Genomic DNA, 19,730 nt, shown 5'->3' with positions numbered 1-19,730 from the left:
TCAGAAAGGAGTCTCTGTATGTCCTCCTTGTGAAAGGGTTATGGATTTTCCTCGGGCACTCTGGTTTACTCCCACAGTCCAAAGATGTACCAGGTAGGCTAATTAGTCATTGTAAATTATCCTATGTTTAGGTTAGGGTTAATCAGGGTTGTGGTGTTGCTGGGGTGGTGTGGCTCAAGGGGGGGGGGGGGGTGGTGGAGTGAGCCTACTCTGTGCTGTATTGCTCAATAAATACCGAGATTGCTTGGTTAACATCTGCCTTTGCCAGTATGTTAGCTGCAGTCAGGATCAGGGAAAGTCCCTTGTTAAGTAGAATGGTCAGCAATTCATCATTAGATATTCTAGGCTGGGGAAACAAGATTGCAACAAAACCACTGTGTCCAAACACCACAAAGAGCTTATCATGAAGCACAGACCCCACCGTTGTTTGCCTTTTCTGAATCAGCAGTCCAGTTAACCTTGGGTATGGAGAAGTTGTTGGGTCTTACCAACATCTCTAGCATGTTCTGAGTAAGCCATATCTCTGTGAAACACACAATGCAGCAGTTTCTCATTTCCCTCTGATACAGCAACCTTGCCCTAACAAGATAAGAGCTGAAATTTCATTCCCGTGTTTCAGTCTAGCTTGGACTCTTCCCCTCCTTCCTCTCTTATGGCCATGGCGATGTACCTTCATCCACTTAAAGGTGACTTAGCTGCATGCTTGAGAGTTAAGTCTGCCAAGTCCTTCAGAAGATCATGAAATCGCTAGATCTTTAAGACAGTTTGAAAGTATATTACTTAAAGGGAAATTATAGGCTAGAGATTGCAGTGAGAGCAGTTCAGAAGAACGCTTGGAAGTATAATAAACCATCTGCAACATGTTTACCAGTGTCATTTTTCCATTCATTATGCAGTGCAACAGATAACAGTACGTGATTAGGATGGATAATGAGTTAAAATTGCTAACGAAAGAGGTGATAAGATGGGCTGAAACGCCCAAGTTTTAATGCCATGGTTAACAATATGACTTCATTGAGTCTCACTTAAATTCACATACAAAGCAAAATTTGTTCGTGAAATCATATTTGAGCACAAATTTATAGGTTCACATTTAATTTCATGTACAGTATTGCATGAGTTTTGAAAAATTAAACATTATGGGTCAATTGCTAAAATTAATGGAAAATTCACATATTTTAGTTATAATTAAAAAAATTGGGAAAATATCCTCCTTTAACATCTAACCCAAGACATAACTTGGGCTTGACCTCATTAGCACTTATTGCTCATCTCTACGTGCACTCAAAGTTTTATTGAACACTCCTACTGCCTCATCATTTTAATATTTTAAGTGAAATGATTTCTATTGTTGAAAATGTTTTGACATGTTTTTCCTGAGTTCTCTGGCAAATGCTACAGGTGAGTAAAAAAGGATGCACATATTAATTTTGAATAGGTCATTAAAAATGTGCTTAATGGTCCAAACAGCAAAACAGATAATTTGTAGAATTAATTTGTATATCTTATACAAATAGACCAAAGTCAGCATGGTTTCCTTAAGGGGAAACTCTGCCTGACAAATCTATTGGAATTCTTTGAGGAAATAATGCGCAAGATAGACAATGGCAAGTCAGTGTATATTGTTTATTAGGATTTTCAGGTCTTTGACAAAGTATCACAAATGAGGCCGTTTGACAACATAAGAGCCCATGGTATTACAGGAAAGATACTAGCATGGATAGAAGATTGGCTGACTGGCAGGAGACAAGGAATGGAAATAAAGGGGGGGGTCTTTCTGGTTGGTTGTTAGTGACTCGTGGTCAGTGTTTTGGACCACTTTTCTTTTCTCATCATATGTTACTAAGTTGGATGACAGAACTCATCATTTTGTGGACAGGTTTGTGAACAATATGAAGATAGTTAGAGGGGAAGGTAGTGTAGGGGAGGAGGCTGCTTGCAGGACTTAAACTGGGCACAGAAGTGGCGAATGGAATATTGTGCAGGGAAGTGTATAGTCTTGCACTTTGTTAGGAATAAATACATAATCAGAGGTGCAAAGGGACTTGGGAGTTCTTGTGTAGGATTCCCTAAAGGTCAACTTGCAGGTTGAATTGGTGGTAAGGAAGGCAACTGCAATGTTAGCACTCATTGAAGGGACTAGAATACAAGAGCAAGGAAGTAATGCTGAGGCTTTATAAGGCATTGGTCAAACTGCACTTGGAGTATTGTGAACAGTTTTGAAGAATTAATTGCCCCAAATGGCTGTGGAGACCAAGTCATTAAGGATATTTGAAACAAAGGTTGACAGGTTCTTTGTTAGAATATCAACGATTATAGGGAGTAGGCAGGTGAATGGGATTGAGATAGATAACAAGTTATCCATGATGGAATGGCAAAGAAAATCAATGGGCTGAATGGCCTGATACAGCTGCTATGCCTACAGTCTTATCTTTTTAAAGCAAACAGATTCAGCTTCAGTAACATAGTTATAAATGTGGGCAACTAACTAAACAAAAGTGAGGACAATTTAAAAGTATATTAAAAGCAAAGATTTATCCATATTGCTAAAATTTTGAAACAAAATGGACTTCCCTATTTGTAGTCATTTACATTCATTTACTAAGACATTCTTGCTTCTGTAACATTCAGAAGTCTGAATTTCAAAGTTAAAGTACAAAAAATGAGTTACAAACAGAATGGGATTAAGCAAACTCATTTTAAAAAATGTCTTTTGGAACTGAAACATATATTCGAACACAACTTCTTCAAAGACAAACTCACCATGTTTCAATTTGGACAGCATCGATTTTTCTGCATCAACTGATGCACTTTTTCCCACCAACAGTCTCTTTGCCAAGTCCTTCTTGTAAAATGCCTCAAAAACATCTTTTCCTATTTTTTAAAAAAAAGACAAATTGGAATTAAAGCTTTAGTTCTTCTACTGTACATCCAGGATAAAAAGTCAGTGAAATTAGTTTAAAGCCTTCAAATTCACCCATTTTGAAATGAACATAAAGAAATTTACTGCTAAGCTAAAGGAAAGTGAAATCATTAGAAATTAAGGGTGCACATTTCTCTAACGTCGACTAATTTGTGCAGTAATTATCAAATTTTCAAACAAGTCATCTAACAAGCCCAAGCTTGAATCTGCTGCACAAATTAATTTTCTTTCTTCCACAATCCTGATTGAGAAGTTGCAGAACCCAGGCCTCTGTACCTCCCTCTGCAACTGGATTCTCCATTTCCTAACCGGAAAACCACAATCTGTGCAGATTGGTGATAACACCTCCTCCTTGCTGACGATCAACACCAGTGTGTGCTTAGCCAACTGCTCTACTCTCTATATACCCACGGATGTGTGGCTAGCCGTAGCTCAAATACCATCTATAAATTTGCTGACGATACAACCATTGTTGGTAGAATCTCAGGTGGTGATGAGAGAGCATAAAGGAACAAAATATGCCAACTAGCAGATTGGTGCTGCAGCAACAACCTGGCACTCAACGTCAGTAAGACGTAGGAGATGACTGTGGACTTCAGGAAGGGTAAGACAAAGGAATACATACCAATCCTCATAGAGGGATCAGAAGTGGAGAGAGTGAGCAGTTTCAAGTTCCTGAGTGTCAAGATCTCTGAGGATCTAACCTAGTCCCAACATATTGATGCAGTTATAAAGAAGGCAAGACAGCTGCTATACTTCATTAGGAGTTTGAAAAGATTGGTATGTCAACAAATACACTCAAACTTCTATAGATGTAGCATGGAGAGAATTCTGACAGGCTGCATCACTGTTTGGTATGGGCGGGAGCTGCTGCACAAGACCAAAAGAAGCTGCAGAGGGTTGTAAATTTAGTCGGCTTGCTTCCTCTTGGGCACTAGCCTACCCGGGACATCTTCAAAGAGCAGTGTCTCAGAAAGGCAGTGCCCATTATTAAGGACCTCCAGCACCCAAGGCATGCCCTTTTCTCACTGTTACCATCAAGTAGGAGGTACTGAAGCCTGAAGGCGCACACACAGCGATTCAGGAACAGCTTCTTCCCCTCTGCCATCTGATTCCTAAATAGACATTGAACTCTTGGACACTAACTCACTTTTTAAAAAATATATTGTATTTCTGTTTTTAGCATGATGTTTAATCTACTCAATATATGTATACTGTACATGTTTTATTTTATTATATTTTTTTCTTCTATATTATGTATTACACTGAACTGCTGCTACTAAGTTAACAAATTTCATGTCACGGGGAGAACATACCTGTGTCGTGACAATATGTCATTGACAATAAACCTGATTCTGATAATATGGATTCATTGCTGTGGATCAGTTCAGGAGCCTATCACCCTTTGATTCTTCACCCAATTTACTATTCAATCTTCAGGAGCTGGGATAAAACACTGGGAAGAAACTCAGATATGCTGGGGACTTCGGGAAGCGGGAAGAGAAGGCTAAAGGCAACAAAAGCTAGACCAATTGCATTCTCCTCATCTATATTTCCAAAATAGTAAATCAATGACAACAAGATGTGTGGCACAACGGTGTACTGGTAAGCACATCCCTTTACAGTACAGGCAACCCATATGTTCTCCCCGTGACTGCCTGGGTTTCTTCCACAGTCCAAAGATGTACCAGTTGGTACGTTAACTGGACATTGTAAATTGTCCCATGATTAGGCTCAGATTGCTGGCTGGCGTGATTTGAAGTGCCATAAATAGCTATTCCATGCTGTATCTCAATAAATACAATAAAGGTGAATAAATGTAGGAACTCCATGACATCCAACTATAATTCTGATTGCTGAGCCCTTGCCATCAACTTCAAGTGCAAGTAACTCTGCAGCACACCACAACATATATTTTTTTTAAAAATCACTGGTCTAATGATGGGACATGGATTAATTATAAAATAGAGATAAAAAAATTATAAACACACCATAAATGAATCTAAATATTATCATAATCTTATCCAGCATCTTCTCAAGCTCTTCATCAGTAGCTTCTTTATTCCCAGCTCGAAGCTTTGAATCCACATATTTAGCTGAAAAAGAGAAGAACACTGATTGTCTCTTGAAAATTAAATTCTCTTTTAAATGGGAGATTGTTACTTCATGTGAAACAAAAGGCAAAATCCCAATAGCTTTTGCAGCACTGTTGCTCCCATCTTCTCTATCTTATCCTACCAGATTAAAATTTCTTCTTTTTCCTCTCACGTAGTTATCCTGCTTTTCTTTTAACACTCAAAAATTTGGCTCAATTATTCTTTGTAGCAATACACTGCCCACACTGAATAAGTACAGAATAATGGCAGGAGAAGAGTCAACTTTCTCAGTCATTATCAGTGGAGCTTACAATTTTGGATTCCCATAGCTGTGGTCATTATTAGGCAACAGACTATATTTTGATTTGTCTGGTGTGCAATTCAACTGAAGACTGTCACTATCATATTGGAGGAAAATCACTCAATGAGGCAGACTTTTACAGTATTACTGTTTCATTAATGTTTAGAACTGGTCAACTGTTGAATATGTTTAAATGTTTAATGTGTTCCAAGTTTTGGTCTTGCTAATGATCTGCAACTTCAAGTTTTTGAATGTCTCAAAAGTTCATAAACAGTTTTAGTGAAATCTGGGACATAAAAGTTTGTTGTCAAATTTTCCATCATTTGCAGGTGGGTTCAGGTCACCCACCTGATGATCCTTTTAAATCTTTAGGCTAGCCACCTTGTAAAAGATCCAATAAGTTCTCCTCTACAAGTTTCTACTAGGAGGCTCAGTTCTTCTAAGGTTGTACTTAGGTGACTATACTCAACGGGACAATATCATAAAAATACCATTCATTCAGGGACATTATTTACTACTACTTCTTTTATATACCACTGTACAGTTCATTTATGAGTCATCATAAATGTCATTCAGAGGAATACCATAATCTGCTTTAACTAATGAAACCAGTGGTAAGCATTTCCACCCTCATTACTTTAAAATGATCCACTTATCACATTGCCAACCCTATTAGACACTTCTTAGGCAGCTAAACAATAAGCACAACTTTGATTAAGTTCAGAGCACATCACACAAACTCTCTAAGAAAGTTCTGAAAATGGCATAATATGAAATAAAAGGATAATTCAATTCAAGTGAACCATTTGATAACAACAGAATCATTCAGCCTTTAAAAAAACTGAAATAAACAATGGATTTAACTATACTGACTCCTATAATTAATGGATTGATTTCCTTATGCTTCAATATAAAAGCAGAAAATATGACATTACATGAAAAAAAAAGGAATTTCAAAGATGCACCAGTTTTTTTTTTATTACATGTAATTTCTAGGGCAAGATTTATACGATGTTTGATATGGTACTGGTTTAGTCTGATGGGAATCCTATACCCTACATTATAAAATTTCTCACAGGTCACCATAGTAATGTGAGAATGCATGGTAATGCAGTTAGCATGACACTATCACAGTTTGGGGTAAGTTTAGAGTTCAATTCCGGTGCCATCTATAAGTAGTTTGTAGATGGGTTTCCTCTAGGTGGTCAGCTTTCCTCCAAAAGTTCAAAGATGGACCAGTTAGTAGATTAATTAGTCATTGTGAATTGTCCTGTGATTAGGCTAGGGTTAAATAGGTGGCATAGCTTGTTGGACAGGAAAGCCCTATTCCACATTGCATCTTTAAATCAATAAAATAAATAAATAAATCCTGCTATGTATCTTCAAAAGCTATTATGAAATCAAGTTAGGTGTAATGCTTTAATTTTTGCTTATTATGGAAATAATTGGTCAGGGACTATTATTTTTTATAGATCAACATACCTATTAGTTCAGCTGGTTTGTTTGGTCGTTTGTTAATGAAAGTTTCAAAGGCTTCTTTCATTGCATTAACAAATTTTTCATTCTTCAGGAAGCAGACATCTACTACATGATCCACTTTGTCCTTGAAGTCAAGTAGTTCTTGAACCATTGTTTTATCTTTTTCAGGATTAATTACAATAGTACTACCAAATGTCTAAGGGGGGAAAAAATTAAAAAGGGGAAAAATACAAACATTAATTGAAAATATTAAAATGACCACATAATTTCACATTTTTAAAAAATCTCAACTTCAACCATAATGATTTGAACATGGTGCACAACTTTAATTGCATTTTGAAAGGACTGTTTCTACAACCTATGCCAATATTACAAATCTCAAGAGTACTATCTATATCCTCAAGAGCAACACACACACAACGCTGGAGGAAATCAGGTCAGACAGCATCTATGGAAATGAATAAACAGTCGACATTTCGGGCTGAGACCCTTCTTTAGGACTGAGAAGGAAGGGGGAAGATGCCACAATAAAAACAATTAGCTGGAAGGTGATAGGTGAAGCCAGGTGGGTGGGAAAGGCCGCGGGTTGGAGAAGGAGCAATCTGATGGGGTGGTTGGGGTGCAAGTAAAGATGTTTTGTGTAAGATCACTTTGGTGATGGTGGAAGTTGCTGTGATAATCTGTTGGATGTGGAGGCTGATGGGGTAGTAGGCAAGGACAAGAGGAACTATATCTCTATACAGTAGCAGGTAGTTGGGAAGAACACAGATGTACAGGAAATTGAGGAGGATGCGGGTGAGGGAGCATTAATAGAAGAGGGAGGGAAACCCTGTTCTTTAAAGAAGCACATATCCTCAAGAATTTTGTCAATGTAAACATCTTTCTAATATGGGCCATGATACAAATGGTATTTTGGAACTTGGACATGTAACTCTGTTCTTTCTTAATTTCTCTGACCAGCATCCCTATTCACCACAAACAAGTACAATGCACAGCTGAGCAGAAGTCCATGCATAACAACGAACCGAAGAAATCAGAATGGCATTCAATAAATGGAACCCCGACTTTATGATGCTTTTAAGGACATAACTAGTGCAATTTCTAGTATCTACTAAACCGCCAGTACACTAAATGCTTTCAACCAAGAGCAACTGATTCATACATTATGAAGTTAATGAAACTCTAGCAAACACCTGGACAAAGAAATCCTCCTTCGGCAACAACCTTAAAATTTATGATTTTTATTACTAAATCTCACCAACTGGCACATTTGTTTCCTCACATTTAAACTTCAAAAACATTTCTAAGTTTCAAGAAACCAATGAGATCTTCTCAATCACTGGACATACTGTAGAGCCATAACAAGAAATGCTTCTCAAAAAGGATGCTTCCTACCCAGTGAACATTTTGTTTTGGCATTAGCAGCCATAGTACTTCACTCAAGTTAAACACTTCTAGTAAAAATAAGCTCCTCTCCTTAAAACCAAAACCAAGAGCCAATCTTTTCTGAAGTACAATAATTTTTACTTGAGACCTGTGATGAAAAGGGCTCAGATATGTTTCCAGAATTAATGGGGTTCTCCTGTACATTTCCAAAATATTTTTGTTGACAATCTAATTTTAAATATACAGGATGTACTCCAATGAGCAAAACAAAACCCTAAAGGTCTTGACAATGTGGATGCAGAAACAATGTTTCCTTTTGTAGATAACCCAGATCTTAGGCTGATTGTCCCAATGAAGCTGTAAGTTCAGGTGTCTGAAAACAAAACAGTTAACTGAGACTTTCCCCTATTCCACTGCAAGCTTACATTGCTAAAACTGAAATGATACCAATCACAAATTAAAATCTGCACAAAACCTCAGTAAGTGTGCTACAATCGAAAAATGCACTCAAAAACAAAAATGGGAGGAAAGGTAAAACAAAAAAATACAAAATAAGTTGGTTAAAATAAAACAGATTTCAATGATATAGTTACAAATGGTAAAAAAGTTAATCATCTTGGAAAACTTACTCAACCACAAAATGGGAGAATAGAAGGTAGATTTGTTAATTTATCTCTTTCGTTATTTTATAATTTATTCACATACTCTTACAGCTAATTTTTTTCATCAATTTGAAATAAGCAAAATAATTTAAGAAAATAAATAACTAACATACCTTTATATACTCAATCCAATGTTGCAATAGAACCTGCACCCCACCTCGAACCCGACTAAAAAGTTGGTAGAGAAGAGAAAGATCTTGTATTCTATTTTCATCCAGAAGGCTGTTTAAACCTGCAGGGTATTACAAATAACTTTGCTTTGGTCTGGATAGGGCAAAGCACCAAGAAGCATTGAAAAATCCAAAATTTCTTCAAGAATTAAAGTAACAAGTTACAACTAACCTATCATCAAATTCCAAAAAGAATCTCAACAATTAAATCTAATTCATGTTTACTGGAGCAGAACTATAACCTAACAGTTTATACCAGCAATCAAGTTAAAAATCTAAGTTACCTTTCTGAAGAATGGCTGGTAAATGTTCTCCTAGAAGTTGTTTCTCCACAGTAGCTATTAGAGGCTTCCTGAAGAAAGTTAAACAAATCATAAAATAAATTATAAAAACAATTCAGGCCTACAGTTGCCTGCTACAATATAATAAACTTGCTACAGAACCCACAAAGATATTGACATTACTCAAACTCAATTCTCAAGCAAATATTGCAATTAGATTTAGAAAGTTAATTTGATTATATCTTTTCAGGGCAATCCAAATTATATTTCCTCGGTAGATAGCATTCTGAAACTAAGTTGATCGAAACAAAACTAAATCCATTTTTATAGGTAAAACATAAAGAAGTAAGTGTTTCAGAGATACTACATAGATTAAATTATATAGCACCATGCAACCAACAAGCAACACTGATTAACTGTTCAAAATCTGTACTTACTGTGTACTTTGATCTAAGTAAGTGATAACCCTATCTGCTTCTTCCTCCAAACGTTTATTAACATGGTGCAAATATTCCGGAACCTAAACACAATAATGGTGTTAATTTTAACTGCATATAAACTGCAAACAGGCAAGTTAATATTCAATACTGAAATTACATCAAAATTCTTTCAAGAATAGAAAATTGTTTATTGGAAAACAAAAGATCAAGACAACATTAACAGCATTGCCTTATGTCCATTGGTGGGATAAAAGCAGAAGCACAGATTGTGAGGGGGAAGCAGGATAAAAAATGTGGGAAACAGTACTGATTGAAGCACTATGATTACATGGATTTTTCTTCCACTTTCTACATACTCCATTAACTTTTTGCTCTTGGACGTTAGTTCCCAAGAGTAATGGATACTGTGCCACCGATTGTACTGACATTCTGCTTTGACCATTAACAATGATGCACCTTCTCCAATTGAACTTTATAATGCCTTTAAAACTAGTGATCTTGCCCAAACCTCTACAGTACGAGTATGATCCTCATTTACCCTTTGGTGTCTTCCCAAGCTCCTCCTGTACCTTCCAGAAATTCTTTTTGCTCTATACCTCTTATCCCTTCTTGGTCCTTATAGCCCTCTCCAAAAACATCACGAAGATATCTGCCCATAGCATTGATGTTGATTCCTTTTCCAGACTTTGATGACTTTTCAACCCCACTGCTCACTTTACTACTTGCTTACATGCTGATAGAATAAATCAGAATTCCTACCTATGCCAAATGTCATTATGTCTGCCTGTTTTCCTTTTCTCCTCCCCTGTAAGCCCCCAATGCCACCTGAATTACTCAACTGACAAGCATTAGTCACATTTTTCTCCCCAACCCCAACAACCACATCTGGAACTCCTCTCCCACCTTCACCACAATATACTTTTAAATTTCTATCTCCTACATCCAAAAAGCTCTGGCCTGGTCACTGGCTTTAACCATTTCTGAAGATGGACAAAGTTTAAATGCAAAACATCACATTGTTTTGTAATGTTTCTTCCTGCCAATAACTGATTTCACTCTACCCTGGCCAGATCTGTACTTACCCTATTGAATTCAATCTTTCTCCATTTAACATGCCCTGCCCTCACCTCATATACTGCCATTCAAACCACATTACACTTGAGTTCCTATTCTCCAATTGTTAAGCATATGCCTGCCTGGCCAACCTCCCTCTCCCCTCCCCCCCACCCCCCCAGAACCAGATCTACTCATGCCTCCTTCCTCACTAGCCAGTTAAGGAAGTTCCTATTAACATTTTGCAATAATTCCACCACTATTGTTAAAAGTATTGATATCAATATTAGGGTAAACGAACTCTCCCAAATTCACCATTCTTAAGCATCTCTAATATCCTAGCTAGTTTTGTCTTAATTCCATGTTTTTCGATTGCCGTTCCACTCTTAGCTGTTTTCTAGAATATTCGTATAGCTTGATAGCGTGTTTTCGCAATTTGAACCAAATGGATACTGTCCTCAAATCTGATTGGGTATTTTCTCTCTCTAGCATCAAAATACTTTTCCTTAATGAATGCTGTTATATTACTCCTTTTCACCTTTCCTTTCTTGACTGGACATATATCAAGGAGAACTAAGTGGTTAAGACTTTTTTTTTTAAAAACACATACCTTTTCATTAACATAGGTTTTAAGACTCCAGTAATAGTAGTGAATAATGTTCTCTTTACCTGTCCTATCAATTTATTTCACAATCCCGCTAAGTTCATTTGATAATCCTTTAACTTTCTGGATCCTGAAACACGTCTAGAATCTCCTCAAACTGAAACTCCAAGATACTCATCAAAATTTTTACTAACAATAACATCTGAGTGCTTTATCAATAATGTCAAATTACAGCCATTTTAAATAGACCAACCATGATTTTTGACAGAAGCTCTGCAATGTGATTTCAAAATGAAAATGAATGAGGAGGGCAATTTTTTTCACAAGGACATAAACTGGAAATTGCTGGCATTTCTCCTTCAGAAGTATTTGTTTTTTGTTCTACATGCTGGAATCAAAAGTTTTGCCTCTTTTGTTTCCCTCAATTAACAAAGTCTATTAATAACTTTGTTTATATGCAATCTCTAGTTTCTGAACACTTGACTTGAACAGGCCCCTATAATTTTAAATTCAAAAATCCACACATAACCTCTCACTACTTTCATCAACTGATCTTCCTTAGCCTTGCATACTTTTAATGCCATGTATTACAATATTGTGGAATGTGATTTTTGCATACTTTCCTGACTTGGGGAGGAAATGGACATCTGTAAAAGTGAAACCTGTTCATCACCCAAAAACCTGTACCTCTTGCTAAAGAGAAACAATTTAGATCCACAGAAAGATGTTGTGCTACAATTGGTAGCATGATTAACAGCATGTTCTTCAGCTGTGGTATATCAAATTTTTCTTTAACATGCACTTAAAAATGGACAGGCTAGCAAAAAAGATATTTCATACCTCACGTTCTTGCATTAATCTTTGACCTTCTGTAGCATACAGACGATTGGTTTCTTCCAAAAACCTTTGTTCAAATGAATCTTGGTATATCTGAAAAGCAAAACAGAACAGATGAAACAGTAACAAATGAAACTAACAGGATTAACTACATTTGAAAGGATTCAAATCTTACCTGCAAATCAGATAGCATACTCAAGAGACTTCGAAGCAAACTACGATCAATAGCTTCACCATTCCGTTCCCTCTCAATTAACAAAAGAATCCCATCAATAGTTTTATTTTGAACCTTCCGATCACTTATTACATGGGATCTAAATAATTCTAGGCCCATGTCCCTGCAAAGGAAAGCAACTCAAATGAATAAAAAAATTATGAAATTACCAATTGATTCAGCAAATTCAAATTCCCTTATAGATCACAGAACACCATCGCACAGAAACAGGCACTTCAACACACATCTGAATGCCAAATTCAACAGATTATTTTTTCTCTGTACATAATCAACAGCACTATTCTCTGCACAATAGAAAATTTCCTATAACTTCAATATGACTTCTTGACTCTTGTATTCAGTGCCATGACCAACAAAGGCAAGCATGCCATATTCCTCCTTTACCGTTTTATTAACTTATTTCATCATTTTCAGCGAACTATGGACTTAGACCCTAAGAACCCTCTATATATCAATCCCGCGATTAGCTGTATATTTTTCCCCTGGAATAAGTACCCCCTAAGTCACATCTGGTCAGAATAAATGTCAAGCATTTCTCCATACATATCTAGAACTGTAACTTAATGCAAGATTTTTTTTTTTAATTAGTTTTTCAAAACATTTTACAAGTTAAAAACCCCAAATCCCAATAAGGACCATTAAAACAGTGCAAAATTAAGCATACAATAACAATATACTACAAAGGAAGAGAATTTAGCAAAAAAAAAGCACCTGAATTAAAGACAAGTAAGCTTAGTGTCCTCCCCAAGTCCCACAACACAAGAAAAAACATCAGCAACTCCAGACCAACCACATCACAATATAGAGAGTATAAGTCAGGACAGCCAAACTCCCAGACTGTGAATACACTCAGCAACAGAGGGTAATAATGCCTTCTACCAGAAAAAAATAGAGCTGAAAGCAAGGGACCGAAAAGAAAAAAAAAACCCTAGTCAAGAGGAAGGTTATGAAAGTACTCGATAAAAGGTCCCCAGACCTTATGGAACTTTAGATCCAAATTGAGAACTGAATAATGAATTTTTTCGAGGTCCAAACAGGCCACGATGTCGTTAAGCCTTTGAGCATGAGTGGGTGGGGCAACATCTCTCCATCTGAGGAGGATCAAGCGTCTAGCCAGGAGAGAGGCAAAGGATAATATTTGGCATTTGGTCGGACCCAGACATAAATCTGTCTCGCCCCAAAAACCAAACAGAGCAATTAAGGGGTTTGGTTCTAGGTGCTGATTCAGAATACACGATAACATAGTGAAGACATCTTTCCAGAATTTCTCCAAGCTAGGACAGAACCAGTACATATGGATGAGAGAGGCCACGCCCCTCTTGCATTTATCACAGAGCGGACTAACGCTAGGGTAGAATCGAGATAGTTTAGATTCAGACAAATGGGCTCTATGAACAATCTTAAACTGTAAAAGGCAGTGGCGAGCACAAAGAGAGGTTGAGTTAACCAATTTGAGAACTGAATCCCAGCTCTCCTCACATAAGGAGATATTTAAATCCTGCTCCCAGGCCATTTTGATTTTATCCATGGGGGCCCGTCGTAAGGCTGCTAGTTTATCTCGGATGATTGATATTAAGCCTTTACCTAGTGGATTCATGGAAAGAAATAGGTCCATAGCATTTTTCGCAGGCATTCCAGGAAAGTTAGGAATTAAAGGAGCAATAAAGTGTCGGATTTGGAGATATCTGAAAAAATGAGCATTGGGCAGATTGAACTTAACAGAGAGCTGCTGAAAAGAAGCGAAGCGATTATCAATGAAAAGATCTTCAAAATGTCTAATGCCCTTCCTATACCAAACCTGGAATGCTGAATCATATGTAGTAGGTAAAAAAAAAGGTGATTATGAGCAATAGGGCTGGAAACGGAAAACCCCTGGAAACCATAGCATTTCCTGATCTGAGCCCATATACGCAAAGTGTGTCTAACAAGAGGATTAGCTATTGATCTGGGCAGACTACTAGGGAGTGCAGAGATAGATAATTTTTTAGTGGAGCTCAGCTCCATCGCCACCCAGTTAGGGCACTCGGGTTGGCCATGGAAGAAAGACCAGAAGGTAGCACAACGTATATTAGCTGCCCAATAATATAAACGAAAGTTAGGTAACGCCATGCCACCCTCTTTTTTAGATTTTTGGAGATGCTTAATGCAAGATTTTTAACCTACCATATATCTCTCTCAATGTGTATATGCAGAATACTTAAAAATAAATCACTTTGCAAATAATTATAAAGCTACTCTCTTATATGGCAGTAATTCAATTAAACAGTATTTTATACCTCTCACTCTGCACCATCGAATGTCTACTAGGAACATTCTAAGTGAACAAACCACCTCAGAATATATTAATCACTAAACTAAGTCTATAACACTACAAGCACACTGATTGGGTCCATGTAGTCCAACACTGAGAATTGATGTTTTATAGTTCATCTCATACCTATGCTTTCCACTTTCTTTAAAAGTCACAATCCACTGAAGAAACTCAAATATAGAATAAATGCAACATTTTGGTAAACCAAAGTAACATATAGCCTTAATTACAACTTCATTTTCTCACTTCCTAATGAAGACCAGACCCTCGCAATAGTGCCTTTCCACTCGCAATAGAAGTTTTCTGAAAGGCTGGCAGCTTTTTCGTCTTCGAACGCTAACCCAATAATAAATGTTGGCAAACTATAATTCCAAAGATATCACAGCCGAGTTTGATCCTTCCCCAATAGCCTTTAGACAGGGTCCAGATTACTCAACAGGACCTTAATTGATGTACAACCAGAGGTTCAAGGTCAATTATAGCATTCATTCTGCTGTATCTTGTAAAATCAGTTACAACATGCAAGAACCTAATTTGGGAAGCTTTGTCTGTCTAGTTTAATAATATGGCAAAAACTGTGAGCTAGTTGGAAGATAGATCTTCATTTTATTGCTAAATAGTAGTGAATTCAATATCAGATCACAACCATATAGATTGCTATTCTGGTAAATATTTCAAAGTCAAGCTCTTCTTTTAATATTCATACCAATAAAACACAAGTGGTCAATTTTAAAATATATAAGAAATGACTCTACTCCCTGCCCATGCCACACCCCACAGATGCATACAGTGGATACAAAGGCACAACTTCTGCAGCTTATATACCATGATTATGGGCTTCTTTCACAAAACAGTATTTGGAAAACTCCAAACAAACACTATATTTCTAAATTACCCAACTTCTTAGACAATGCAAAGTAAAAAAAAAATTAGGTGTACTACATTTTGCCAGAGCAGTGGAATGCAGTAATAAAAAGAATTTAAGAGTTCTTCACACAGGAAAATTCCTGTTCGTGTGGAAAAGAGCCTTAAGCAAGATGACTAGATTAAAGATGTTATTCCCTTCACAAGAACCTCACAAACACCACTGCTCATTCTTCAAGGGCAGGCAAAAGGTACAACAAATGATACAAGGCATCATACACTTTCAGGAAAATTTCCTTGACAGGAAGGAGAAACTGAACAAATTCTTATTTCTATTAGTGTAAATTCCGTGCTATCAAAAACGATAACGCCAAAAAATTGAATAACACTAACTTCTAGGAGGCAGCAAACATTTCAATTAATAAAAAACATCTGGGGAATCAACAATTCAATTGGAAACAATTCTGGTTCTCAATTACAACACAATTTGCTCTTCCATTTAGTGAAAGTGTTATAACATTCATTCTTTAATCGCTACTGACAATATCTAATTTGCTTATGTTTTTAGCTAAGCCATTTAATTTTTACACTTCAGATTTCCAACATGAACAGTATTTTGTCATTTGTGGTCTTTACTGTGAGCAACAAATGTACAATTTTTGGAAAATTATACACAGAAATAAAAAGCATCAACTACTAGGAAATTTCATAGAACTGCAATTTTCAGAAGGCATCAACGTGTGACTTGGATTTCTGTTGGTTAAACAGCAGGTTCTCCCACAGATACATCTGAATAATATGCTACCAATAAACTCCTGAAACTTAAAAAACTGTCTACCACATTAGAAAGGATCACTGTTGGAGGTTTTAGATTGTTTCCCCCACTATCCCTAATCTTTTGTGTGCTTAGAGAAACTGTTGTGCAGCTCTCTTTCTGCTCTCCGACGTGTAATAAGACGTAAGCTTTCAATTCACATTTAAAGTTATGCAATTTAAGTAGCTACGGACAAATTAAAAATTAACAGGCTTAGCTGAAAAACAAGTGCTGAAGTTTTAACATTCAGATGTACTTAACTCCATGTTACAAAGAGAGAACAAGTAATACTTTCAGAAACAAAAACTTACGAAAATTGAGAAAACTTACAAAGGTAACTTTCAATGTTGGTCTTTCTCTTTTCCCTTTACTTCAACCCAATTAAGCAATTCTGAAGGGAAGTTATTAGCATTGCAAATAGCACCTTCCTGTCCATTATAAAACTGCCCCAATTACAGTCACAATTTAAGGATGTTCATGGCACTCCTCCAATCCATTAAGTTTTCTTCTTTGTACAGAGCTGGTCAATGCATGGGATTAAGCTGTGAAGGATTACAGCAAAGACGAATTCTTCTCTCAACTTACAATCAAACATCTATGTTCCAGCATGGATCACAGGAAGTCAAACAGGAAAAGAAACCAGCCAATTTATAAATTAATTCAGTAACATGAAGATCAAATCTGTATTTCATAACTGAATGCTGGGAATGAAACTTGATATTCTGATATACAAGTACCACAGCTTAATGGTTTTATAAAATGGAACAACAGCCATAAAAAAAACCCATTAATACAAGAATAAAACTTTTTAACCCAGAAATAGGCCTATGAGCTTGGGTTAGATGAAATATACAGTATATGGAGAATACCCTTACTGGAATAAGGAATACTTCCCCTGAAAGGGAGCAATATACCTTAATTCTTCATTTACAGTATTCCCTTTGTGCAGCTGGGATCCAGGGATGCTGAAGCTTCAAATAGGAGTGACTTTTGCGCAGAAGGCATCAAACAACACCCGCTCTGGGATTAGGATCCTGTTGGACGCCCAATGATCTGAAGTTATAACCTCTTCACTAGTGTCAGCTGTAGCAAAGCACACCAAAACAGGAGCTTCTTGGCTCTAGAGGAGACCTCAATGCGGGCTCATACGGGTGGTGAAGAGGCAAGATGGCTCACAGGTCACAGATTCTTTGGATGAGAATGAACTAATACCTGCCAACATCAAGGAAAGTGCCTTAGAAATCTGACCAGCATTAAATGGCCCAAGTCAGGGTTGCAAATTGGTCAGCACTGCCAATCCTTCGACTGAATGATGTCTTCTAGGATGCGCCTGGAGCAACTTGTTTTGAAATGCTGGTTCCAAATAAGCAGCTGGTAAAACGTGCCAAACAAAATGCATCAGTACTCAATTAATTTGACTCAGGGGTCCTTTTCTTCCAGTTGGAAGAAGATCTAAAAACATGTTCAGGGAGCATTAGATACGAAGGATTCTTTCCTCTAAGTCCTTATTTTACCTATAAAATGTGGATCTTCAAAAATCAGGTGTTGAAATTATCTGCAATATACCTCTATTTCCTTTACTCAAAAATAACAAACATCTGCAAGAACAATATTCCAATGGGTCCAAGTTCTTTGACTTGCTAGAGAATCATCAATGAGGTATACCAAATTACTCTTTCTTGAAGAGCTCATGTATTACAATATTTTCACAAACCCTTGAAAATGCTGGCAGAATTTGCAGTGGGCCATAGTGTGGTAAAGCAGGAGATACTGAAGAAACCATGTGTGATCTCTAGTGGCCTAACACCCATCTGTCATTAATATGTAATTTGGAGCTTGAAACTGGCATGAACTAAGATTCCAAGGAAATCTAAAACAAAATTAAATCACATGCATGATTGAAGACAGAAAAGTGAAAAGAAAATTTTATAATTAAGTACTTACTTCAGACTCTTAAATAGGTAATGAGAGGAGTGGTGAGAACAGTGTCTTCATAGCACTGATGTTACATTTCAGTTTTTATTTTATTTTAAAGACACAGCACAGTAACAGGTCCTTCCAGCCCAACAAGTCTGTTTCACCTATTCGCCTAGTGAACCTAACTAGTCTTTGGAATGTGATAAGAAGCTAGACATCTGGAAGAAACCTGCATTGCCAACAGGGAGAAAGCCATTGTCAAGAAAATTAACTCTACAAAGAATTTCATTTTAGACCCAAAAACAAACCACAATACATAGCCAAAAAAGTGACTTTGAAATTATTTTATTTTCAGTTTATCAAACTAAAAGTATGATGACATTTAAAATCTGCCATTTTGTCTACAATGTGTTTTGTTTTCCATCTGTTAATGTGGTGAGAGAATTAGTTAAGTGCTTCAAAGTTATAAATATTATCCAAAGCAAACTTTGCTGCAGGACGGGATGAAGAAAATTATCAATCTGACTGCTTGTCAGATATGTTGTATTGATCTTGAAGCAGTCAACGGCTGCAAGACATTCATGCATATCAGGAAAACAAAGGATGGCTATAAAGCCTGGACAAAGAGACAGCTTAAATAAAAATATCCAGAGGGAAAGCGCTCTACAGACTACCTGACTTTAAAGACAAAATCAGAATTCTTCTGAATTATTTTTCAATTCCTTGACGTTGAGCAAAGTTCTACTAACTGTCTTTACCCAAACCACACCAAGTAATACAGATGCTTTGAACTGCAGATTCAATGCTGTTTTTCCTCTAATGCTCTAACCTACTTCCAGTATCATTTGGTGTAATTACAAAGAGTGTAATCACTAACAAAGCAATGAATAAAACCAAACAAAAACCACTGCAGTGTTAAAGGTGAATATTTTCACAACCAGACAAGAAAGCTTTAACTTACATATAATAAACAAGCTAATTCTCTCATGTTCTCAGCAAGAGGCCAGGCCATAAAGAGCAAAAGGCTCAGGTTTAACCCTCTTTGCTGTGATAAATGATCCCAGCTGGTGCAGCAGCAAGATTCAGGCAGTTTCATGTCATCAAGAGTTGAGAGTGGACCACAGGAAGATGATCCTGCTATTCACTGATTGTTCTTAGATATATACACACACATAGGCATTGTCTGCTGGCATCTTACTAGACTGTAACATACAGCTGCAGAAACAAACTACTTGATTTTATTTTTTAAACTGAAGTCCCCACATGAACTATCAAATGCTTCAATAAATCTCTGGTACCTGTGAAACAATTCACAAGAAATGAATTCCCCTACAATTTGGGGGTAGATGAAAACATG

At 36.8% G+C, this 19,730-nt stretch overlaps 1 protein-coding gene across 1 annotated transcript in view; it reads right to left on the bottom strand.

Moving 5' to 3' along the window:
* cul4b (cullin 4B) overlaps positions 1-19,730 on the bottom strand; it is a 61,287-nt gene that overhangs the window by 23,565 nt on the left and 17,992 nt on the right. The window contains exons 6-13 of the mRNA XM_059977001.1: positions 12,408-12,570; positions 12,236-12,325; positions 9,736-9,818; positions 9,302-9,369; positions 8,961-9,079; positions 6,803-6,995; positions 4,915-5,019; positions 2,764-2,874 (exon numbers count right to left, since the gene is read on the bottom strand). Coding sequence (XP_059832984.1) covers positions 2,764-2,874; positions 4,915-5,019; positions 6,803-6,995; positions 8,961-9,079; positions 9,302-9,369; positions 9,736-9,818; positions 12,236-12,325; positions 12,408-12,570 — 932 coding nt within the window. The remainder of the gene's footprint in view (positions 1-2,763; positions 2,875-4,914; positions 5,020-6,802; positions 6,996-8,960; positions 9,080-9,301; positions 9,370-9,735; positions 9,819-12,235; positions 12,326-12,407; positions 12,571-19,730) is intronic.

This window comes from Hypanus sabinus, chromosome 8, assembly GCF_030144855.1.
Source record: "Hypanus sabinus isolate sHypSab1 chromosome 8, sHypSab1.hap1, whole genome shotgun sequence".
NCBI classification, from domain to species: Eukaryota; Metazoa; Chordata; class Chondrichthyes; order Myliobatiformes; family Dasyatidae; genus Hypanus; species Hypanus sabinus.
The sequence above is the reverse complement of the archived record's forward strand: the minus strand, read 5'-3'. Positions and strand labels throughout refer to the sequence as shown.